The following is a 10052-nucleotide window of genomic DNA, read 5'->3' as shown; positions in this document are numbered from 1 at the left end:
TTTCGGGTGCGGCTACCCAAATGCAGCTCTCATCCCTGAAATTTAGAAACCAGATAGCCAAATAGCCAGATAGCCTGAGACCGCACTCAAGTGCAAGACTGAAGCCAGAGGAAGGTTAGAGGCCAACAGAATGTGCGGGCTCCTGCCAGATTCTGCTCTCTCCTACCGGTTCCACCCGCCTTCCACGTGGATTATTTTATCTGTGCTCCGTTGGGGACTAGAGGATCTGGGAGAAATCTGCCAAGCAGATTTCTTTGAGCAGGCCTGTTGCTAATTCTGCCTATCCGCCCATTCTGATGCCAAGCCGGGCAGCTGTGTTGTGGTCTGCTACACTGTAAGCAACACAGACCACCACCCTCTTCCTATGCTGCTAACTCGGAAACTGGCACTGACTTTGGTGACTTGGAAATGAGGAGCAGGGACGAAGCCAGGGTGACAATATGAAGGAAGCCTGAACCCTTTGGTAGGCCGTCCTAACACTTGGGTTTTGGTAGGACCACCCTTGTGTCCTTGTATGGAGGAGTTCAACCCCAAAGTCCCAGACTCAGGATCCATAGAGGTCAGACCAAAATGGGCATTTCCGAACCTGGATTTTGGCTGTCTCCATGTTGTCGGCCTGAGGACACAGACACAGGTCCGGAGCTCTCCCGCAGGCTCCCAATCCTTTCAGACTGTTGCGGGGTGTGCGTGGGGGGGGGCGTTACCTCCTACAAAACCTGTGCCCCAGGCAACTGGAAAGACCAGGCTACCCTCCACTATCTAAGGGATGCTACCAAAAAAAAAAAAATAAAAATAAAAAGCGCGCCACTTTAACGTAGTTATAAATCGCTTTCCAAATAATTCTGAGAAACTACCATTCCAGCAAACAAGCTCCGGAACAAAACAAACAAGGAATAGTAAGTCGTCCCACCCTTCCCAGCTCTACCACCCAGCTCCATGTCAGTTCGAGAGGAGAAGGAAGCCGGGGCTGGGTTGGGAGGACTATGGTCACTGTTCGCCACCCAAGATGTTATTCACTGGTAACAATCCCCATTATCTGTCCCCACTTTGGTCTAATCAGACAATCGCTAATACCAGGCCTGCTTCCTGCGACCTCTGGGAGGTAGTCTTGCGGAGGGGGCGGGTGCCGGGCGGGGCGGGGCGGGGGCGGAGATGGCACCTTCCGGACTTGCCCCGGCTTCATTCAGGTACTTAAGACCCTGGACACCCGGACCGTGGCTTTCAAAGCCCACCGAGTGGCAAGGGCTGTTTATAAAAACAGGGATTCCTCGGCAAAGGCGCTGATAACCTGAGGCCAGCGCATGGTGAGCGCCTCCCACTTCCATCCTTAGGAGCGGCTTCCCCAGGCGTCCCTGGGTTCCTAGCCTGCCCTGCCCCCCACCTTCTTCCCCTCCTGGGCTATGGCCACCTCTGGACGCCTCGGCTTCACCGTGCGAAGCCTCCTGAATTTACCCGAACAGGATGCGCAGCCCAGGGTGAGGTGCGAGCAACAGACGTGCGTTCCTCAGACCGCCGCCTGGCTGGAGTCGGAGCGCAGCCACTACCCGTGTGAGTGAGCCAGGACTGCGGCGGGGGGTGGAGGAGGAACCCAGCCAAGCCCCTGGGTTCGGGGACAGAGAGTGGAAGTCCAACCCAGAGTCAGGTTTCTTCGAACCCTAGAGCAAGCGCGAGGCTCTGTGGTCCTTAAACCGACAGTTGGTGCGTCAGGGTCCGCACATCCTGAGAGTAGATCCCAGGACCTGGATTGCTGCGGAAGGTAGTGGTTTTGGTGTCTGGCGACCGGAAAAGGTGGGGATATTTAAAGATTTGAAGCACCTTCCTTTGGTGTCCCAAGGCTTTGCAAACTTTGTCAAAACAGAGGTGGCCCGTATTGGTGACTCAGCTTGTGGGAAAGTAGTCTGCCAGTTCAGCTGCTGGTGCGACTCCTTTAAGAGGTCCTCGGGGTGGGTGTCTCCGGGGTATCATCTCAGGTCTGCTGATTACTTATGTGGTGTGGATGAGGTCGTAAGAGTAGGGGACATGGGTACCCAGATGTGAATCCAGAAAAGCAAATGAATAGCAAAGCCCAGAGCAAGGGTATGGGGAGGTGAGGTGTAGGCGAGGGTGGGAGACAGGTCCCGGACACTCGCAGAGGCTGACCTCTCACCAGGCCATGTCTGCTCTGTGGTTCCCAGCCTCTGATGAAAGCGGCCTGGAGACTAGCCCTGCAGACTCGTCGCAGCTGGCTTCCCCCGGGCGGGCGTCCCCTGGCTCCGACGCAGAGAAGAGGAGGAAGCGGCGGGTGCTGTTCTCCAAGGCCCAGACTTTGGAGTTGGAGCGGCGCTTTCGGCAGCAGCGGTACCTGTCGGCGCCCGAGCGGGAACAGCTGGCTCGACTTCTGCGCCTCACGCCCACGCAGGTCAAGATCTGGTTCCAGAACCACCGCTACAAGCTGAAGCGTGGGCGAGCGCCAGGGGTCACAGAATCTTCGGATGTGACAGCATCAGCTGATCTGCACGCCGCTCCCGGCCTGCTGCGCCGCGTAGTGGTACCCGTGCTGGTTCACGACCGATCACCGTGCAATGGCAGGGGTGAGGGGACCGCTGCGGTGCCCCAGGACAAGTGCAGCGCACGCCTGGCCACTGCGTGCCCAGTGCAAGGTTACACTGCCTTCGGACCGGGCTCAGCGTTAGGCCTCTTCCCTGCCTACCAGCACTTAGCACCACCAGCTCTGGTCTCCTGGAACTGGTGAGGCTGCTGCGAGGTGCCTAGAGCCACCCTAGGCTTGGGACATTGCTGTTTGGCCTGCCGCAGTAGCGCTACAGCCGCACCAAACTCAGGAAGTGACCCTTGCAGGATCCACTCTTAAGTCCTGGATCCCTGGGTTGCTCTCACCAGCAATCGCAACAAACACACGCAAGGGACTTCTCCAAGACTCCCGATTGTTGCCCCACCGCGAATCCCAGAGCTAGATTTTATTTCTTAAACATTATTTGTATATTTTAAATAGTGATTTGTATGAAGCAACTTATTTTTTTTAAAAAAAAAAAAAGAAATAGTGTTTCCCCCTTGATTTGTGGTGCTAGATTATACTGTGGAGGGTTGGGTCCCTGGCGCTCCTGCCATTAAAGGAATGGGAACTGGTTTCCTCTGATCGGAGGTGGGAAGACCCTTTACGTTGAGGTCCACCGGTTATCCTGTAGATCAGAATGTAGTCCCCACAAGACTTTGGGAAGGGAAGGGAGTGGAGGGAGGTGAACTGCGGCAAATCTGGGGGTCACCTGGTGGTGTCTCTGCAGAGTGAAGCTGGTGATTCCTCAGTCTCTGGCTCAAAGACTGAAAGTGAATCCTGCCTGGCAAGCAGGGTTCTGGCTCAAGGCTGTTTTAGAACTTGGGGACTGAGGAGCTTGGAACCAAGGAACTTGGAACCTACAATTAATGTCACGAGTGCTTCAATATGCTGTTATTTCCTTCCTCCTCTACCTGACAGCGGTGGACTGGGTAGGGAGGGTAGTGAAGAAATAAAAAGGTCATCATGAGAAAAGACTGGTCGAGGGTGCTGCTTCCAGGCTACCCTAGGGAAAGCGGGTGGCCTGGGAGATTTGGTAATGTTACGTTGGGGTGTGATCGGCAAGTAAGAGTCCAGTCAGCAGTGCACACTCAGAACAATCTCCTTTCCACTCCAGGCCTCGGTTTGCGTCTGTTCTTTTTCTGAATATAGAAAGGAAGGACCTCCAGGGCAGGCAGTCGCTGTCTTTTAAGCTGTAACCTTGTTTCTGGAAATCCATTTCAGAAAGATGAGAGGAGAGTGGTCCAGTTAGTCCAGAAACAGGGATGTCTGGAGAACAGGCATTGGGCTTGGTAAAGGTCCAAAGAGGAAGAGGAGGAGGAAGAGGAGGAGGAAGAAGCAAGGTTGTCACCTGGGATGGGGGTGGGTGGATGGTCCATTTGGCTCTCAGCTGCCTGTCACCTTGTCTTCCATATGGATGTGGCTATCTTAGAAGAATCTCCATCCTTAAACCTCCTTTTGTGCTGGATACTGAAAACGGCATTGTCAGGCCTATAAGGGACCTAGACAAAATCCTCACTGTTTCCATTCAGAACTCTGTTTAATCAGTCCCTGGAGACAATGTAGTGGGTGTTAGGCAGGACAATATATCTTTTTAAACCTCGTGGCCTTCGGGAAGACAAAGGGCTTGAATTTTATGGGCTTACAACTTCAGTTAGAATAGTGCCAATGTGCATGGGAGATTATCAAATTTGTATCATAAAACCCCTTTCTAACAAGTGATTGGTAGGGAGGGAGTCGCAACATTGTAAGACATATATTGGGACCTGCAGGAGCTTCTCTGTTAGCCTTGGCCCCCAGCAGATGTGAAAGAAAGAGAGGAAGGGATTTCTGAGGAGGGCCTGGGTTGGGATTTGTAGCTGGCCGAGTGCTTGACTCTTCCATGCTCTGCCTGCACGAATAGAGAAAGTTAAGAAGAGACAGTCCAGCAGATCTTAGACCCTGTGAATGGGGAGGGTCTATAAATATGAAGTCTGCAGAAAAAAAAATGGGGTCTGTAGGGAGGCTGACTTAACCGGGAGGGTGTGAGGAAAGTGTATTCATGGCCAGACTTACGATCCTAAATGGTGAGCCAAATTAGAGTCATGGGGTTAGAGTCACAGCAGAACGGACCCAGTGAGTCAACTGTGCTCCGGGTGGGAAGGGGACAGTGGTACCAGTAGTCACGATATACAAACTGTTAGTCTTTCTCTGCATTCTTTTGCCATTGGCCAGAGAGTCCTCCCTTTAGAAATAAAAGACCTCATAGGAAGAGAAAAATGCACTCACATCCCACCGGTTCATGTTAGAGACTCGGGTGGGCAAGTATGGTATTCTGTCCATACCTATGGTAAGATAGAGAAGAGCCCATTTTCTCTCTGACCCAAAAGCTGAATCCTTGGTTTTGACAAAAGCTGAATCCAAGTCCTTTCTGCCAACAGCTGTGAAGATAGTCAGGGACTCCCTCTCCACGGGGACTCCCTTCCCAGAGCCAGTGTCTGATCCTGCCATCCACCATGGACATTACATGGCAGAATCACACTCAGAAAACTTGCAGTGGAATTTGCTGTGTTTCCAGGTTCATTCACAGCTGATCTCCCAGAAACCTTACACACACACACACACACACACACACACACACACACACACACACACACACAGTGTGTGGGTAGATCTTATTTTATAGACAAGAAACAGACACAAAGTAATTATAAACATCAAAGGATGTTACTGTAACTCTCATTTAGCCACGCTCCAAGCTTCCTCTATTGTTACTTTGTATATATTATGCAGCCATTATGCATATAGACAGGCTGCAGGAGCCAGCTGTATGCACTCTATACAGCTCGGGGCCACTCCTGAAGCTGCTCACAGAGTCCACTGACTTGTGAACACTCATAACTATCCCCTGCGTGCCAGGGGATAGTCCAAGGAGTTTTGCATAGCACGTTCAGTCCTCAAGAGACAGTACCGCCAACCCCACTTTCATATGTGTAGCCTTAAGGTCAAAGAGATTGTGAGTAGTTAGTCTAGGGTTGAGTGGTGGGCTGAGAACTTTAGATTGTGTATATACGCATGTGCATGTGGTGTGATGGGCATGTGTACATCTAGGTATGGGAATGTTCAGTGAGCCATACTAACTGAGCCATTTCACATGAACCACAATTATTGGTGGCAATTATTTTCGAGGTTGTTTTGTTCTAGGGTTTTCATTTAACAGCCTTAATTACCTTCTCACAGATGTTTCCTTAAAGACATGTTCTTCAGGATCTTTCTGTCTCTCTCTGTTTTGTCTCCTCCAACCCTTTCTCCTGAACCTCCAGCTTTGGGACACAGACTTTGTGTTGCCCTGTCTATGCGTATTCATTCTTGTCTCTGCCAACGAGATGGAGCTCTTGTACAGGTAACGGCATTCTCCTGTGACTATCATTCTTCTTTCAGAAACACACACACACACACACACACACACACACACACACACACAAATCTGTTGCCACTGCCTTGACATCAGTTGTAAGCTCAGTGTTCAGTAGTGGTGTTGGTGTTGCTGACTCTGGTAAGTTCCCTGAAGCTGTTCCCAACCCCCATGCCCAGCTCCTGGTGGAGCTGTGTGACTCTGGGTTGCTTAGTCCTTTCCTTCCTCTGTCTCCAATTTAATCTTTATTATTAAATATCATCCTCTTCACATTCCCTCGAGTTCCTTCCATTGTAAACATTTTCACTTCTTCTCACTTAAATCTCTTGCCAGTGGAGATTGCAATTTTCACTTCAATTTTCTTTCCTTGTTGTTCAGAAGATCTTACATCTTAGCACATCTCTTATCTGGCCAATTTAGCACTTTAGTATCTTAGATAATATGTTACTGAAGGGTTAGAAAGAAGTTATTTGAGCCCAGGTTAACCTACACCTTCCCGTTTAACAATGGAGTTTTATTATTCCCTGCTTTGGTTGCTACAATTCGTTAGCCTCTCTGTCTGTCTTTCTGCCTCCCTTTTGCCTGTGTGTCTCTCTTTTCTCTCTACACATGCACAGACACACACATTAAAGCAATTCTGCCTGGTGAATAAGATAGACAGTCATGTGGCTGTAGACTTGATATGATTGAATATTCGGTTAACTCTTTGTCTGCCATGAATGTTTAGCTAAACGGAGTAAGTTGTCAGTGAATATGAATAACAGACAGTCAAAGTTGCATTTAGAGGAAGTAGGGTCCTACAGGCACAGCAATTTCTCAGATGTGGCTATATTATTTAGTGTTCAAAATCTGCCTGAGAAACTGCATCCCACAGGACCACTTATATTTCCAAGCCATTCCAGTGGTAGAGAATTCTAAATGGCTCCTTAATTATTTTTCAGAATTCCTCTTCTGCACCTGTTTACCTCTCTCTTGTCCCCTGGACACATGCACAATGACCAAAAGGCATTCTCCTTTCCTCCTTGTGCCCGTCACTCATATACCTCAGTCTGTAAGTTCACCAAAGAAGGTGAACAATGCTTTGATGTTGAGCCCTACAGTGATAATATGGCCGTCTAGGGAGACCAAGTAGAACTGTGTAAATTGAACAATCCAGTGTTCCTTCTTCGCCAACTCCTTTCCAAATGCTCAAGTTCTCAGATTTTCCAGTCATGTCTAGTACACAAGCCTTAGTGTTTATTCTGAGAGAAGAAAAAAAAAGCATTACAAATTAGAAGTAGAAAATAGTTTTCAAATTAATAACCTGCTTTGTAGACAAACAAGAAAAATGAAAACAAACAAACAAAAACCCCAAACCCTCTAGGTCTCTTTTGAGGTTGTGTGATTTCAAAACCTGCTGCAGCTCCACATAGCTTCAGTGAGCAGGATGTGACCGAGGGGACATCTGAGCGACTGGTCATGCATGACATCCTCCTGTATTCTGGCTGGGTGGTCTTGTATGAGTAACAGGTTTTTTAAACGCTTTACTTCAGCCGAAGGCTCTGAATTAGACTCTCTCTTTTCTATTCTTAATACCAAACTGCCTTTGGTTCTTCTTCTTTTCTTCTGTTCCTCTTTCTCTAGCCTGGGGATTGGATAGGATATTGAGAAGAATTCTCTAGGAAGAGGAATGTAGTCTGTTTGCAAATTAAACTGTGACAAAGCCTCAAGGAAATCCATCCAAAGGGCCCTTGACTCTCACCTAAGAAGCCTTCTTTCTGTGGCGTCTTCCCCTGAAGCTTCGCTGAAGGGTGGGGCTCTAAGGAGAAATTCCTCTGGCCCTAAGGAAGTCATCGACTTAGGTTTAAATGATCTCTTGGGAGGTAAATTCTCAACTAGAGGCAATCCTGAAACACCATAAGCTCTCGGGATGTGATACAACCACACAAGCAGAAGCACAGATCCAACAAAATTCAGATGTCGAATATGAGTCAGAAAATGCCAGAAATGATGAAAACTGGGGAGGGGGAAGCTGGGGGAGGGGATGGGGAAACAGAGAAATGGTGAGCAATGAACCAGTTACTTTTAAGAGATGCAGTTTTACTGCCTAACCTCAGGAATAGACTCATCGATCTGTCTGAATACAGCACCCTGCCAGTTCCCTGCTGAAGACATTTCACATTTAACCAAAGTTAAGATGAAGGGGTAGTGTGGATTTTTCTATTGTTCATCTGTGTGGGTGGAACATAAGGCCTACCATCTTATTAATTTGGGGCTGTAACAGAGCACAGAGAATGAACAAAAGACAAAAAAGGTCCTAGAAAAATTTCCAGAAGAAACCATAAATATCTTCCACCCTTCACTGAACTTGTTGGTTGGGGGAAAATTACATGTATCCTCAAATAATTTATGTATGTCTAGCAACAAAGTGACCTAAGTCCAACAACTACACTTAGTTATATCACTATAATATGCATGTGATACACATGTGAGGCGGATGTGGACACTTTGGAAGTCTTTTCCTTAAAGAGAAAACTCTCTGATTTATCATTCCACTTGTCGTCTTGTTTTTCTCGTTCTGAAAATGACATTTTTTTCCCACTAAGATAACAGGGAGAATACAGAAATATATAAGTAAGCTATGTTCCTAATTCCTGTGGTCTTCACAACAGCATTGTTTTCTCATCGAAGATGTGACGAATTCCAGACTCAGGTAAACTGTTGAAGAGGAGGGATCTCATCTGTATCACTGCAAACTATGACCATCAAGAGAAAAGGCTGGGGTCAAATTGGCTTAGAAAGAACAATTCCCCTTCATTCTTCTGTCTCCTTTTTTCTCTAGTCTCAGACATTCCCCAGCTAGCAAGAGTCCCGCACTGGCCATCACAGCACTTGGTTTTGTCATTAGCAAGGTAAAAACTAAACTAGGACCCTGAAAAGGGATATGGAGAGAAGCAGCCATTTGTTTCTTCCTCGGCGGGAGAGGAGTTTAAACAGGACTCTAAGGTTTCTGCGAAGAGTCTATAGGTGCTAGACAATGACCCTCCTGAAAGCACCAGGATGGAAAACCCGCAGCCCTGAAGTCCTAGCACGTAATGAATTTAAACTGAGCTTAGGATGCTTTTGGTTGTTTTCAGTACCTCTGAGGGAAAAGTTGCAGTTTGTATCAATTTAACTTCTTCCCATAATTGTCACACAGAGTGCCAGAGTGACTTGATTTGTAAACTGCAGAGACTGCAAACGCTGCTGACACAGAGGGATCGGGGCTGCCAGGAAGCAGCAGCAACTCATGATGTCTAGGGCGTGAGGGCGGGGCTATGGGAGCAATCTTACTGTTAGACCACTCTGTTCTCAGAAAAGCCCAGTTGGCTAAATGACTGGCCTTATTTAAGATGTTTCATCCACTCCTGTGAACAACAAGAGTAATTTGTGCAGCAAAGGAAGCAGTCAACAAAAGGAAAGGCATCTTGCAGAATAGACGAAAACACAAGATATGTGTGTATGTGTACATGTGCATGCGTGAACGAGTGCACCCGTGTGTGTGTGTTTGTGTGTGTATGTGTGTGGTGTGTGTGTGGTATGGTATGTGTGTGTGTGGTGTGGTATGTGTGTGTGAATGTGTGTGTGTGTGTGTGTTTGTGTGTGTATGTGTGTGTTTGTATGTGTGTGTATATGTATGTGTGTGGTGTGTGTATGTGTGTGTGTGTGTGTGTTTGTGTGTGTGTGTGTGTGTGTGTGTGTGTGTGTGTGTGTGTGTGTGTGTGTGTGTGTGTAGTATCCTAGATATATGAGGGGCCTATACCTCTCAATAGCTGAGCAACAATAATAAAATAATAACAATAATAAATCCATATAACAAAAGAACTTGAATTGGCATCCAAAAACAAACACAGATGCTCAACCAGTGTATGCAAAGGTACTCAACATTATAATCGTCAGAGAAAGGTAAGTCAAATCACGGTAAAATATTACCCTCTGCTTAGTGGTACAGTGGTTTATCAAAGTGGGGGGTAGGGATGGATGGTTTTCTGGAGGGAGATTCTTTCTATCAAGCCTGCCAACCTGAGTTTGTTCCCTAGGTTCCACATGGTAGAAAGAGAAAGCAGACTCCTGAGAGTTGTCCTTTGACCT

The 10052-nt window shown here is 47.7% G+C and overlaps 1 protein-coding gene across 1 annotated transcript; it reads left to right on the top strand.

Annotated features, from left to right (window-relative positions):
* Window positions 1-1179: 1179 nt before the first annotated feature.
* Nkx2-8 (NK2 homeobox 8) lies at window positions 1180-2978 on the top strand. Its single transcript, XM_032908722.1, has 2 exons — window positions 1180-1548; window positions 2175-2978. Exons 1-2 carry the CDS (start codon window positions 1401-1403, stop codon window positions 2729-2731), a joined length of 705 nt encoding a protein of 234 aa, XP_032764613.1. The 5' UTR covers window positions 1180-1400; the 3' UTR covers window positions 2732-2978.
* The last annotated feature ends 7074 nt before the right edge of the window (window positions 2979-10052 follow it).

The sequence above is a fragment of the Rattus rattus genome, chromosome 7 (genome assembly GCF_011064425.1).
Source record: "Rattus rattus isolate New Zealand chromosome 7, Rrattus_CSIRO_v1, whole genome shotgun sequence".
Classification (NCBI taxonomy): Eukaryota; Metazoa; Chordata; class Mammalia; order Rodentia; family Muridae; genus Rattus; species Rattus rattus.
Note: the sequence above shows the minus strand (reverse complement) of the source record. Positions and strands in the feature narration are given on the sequence as shown.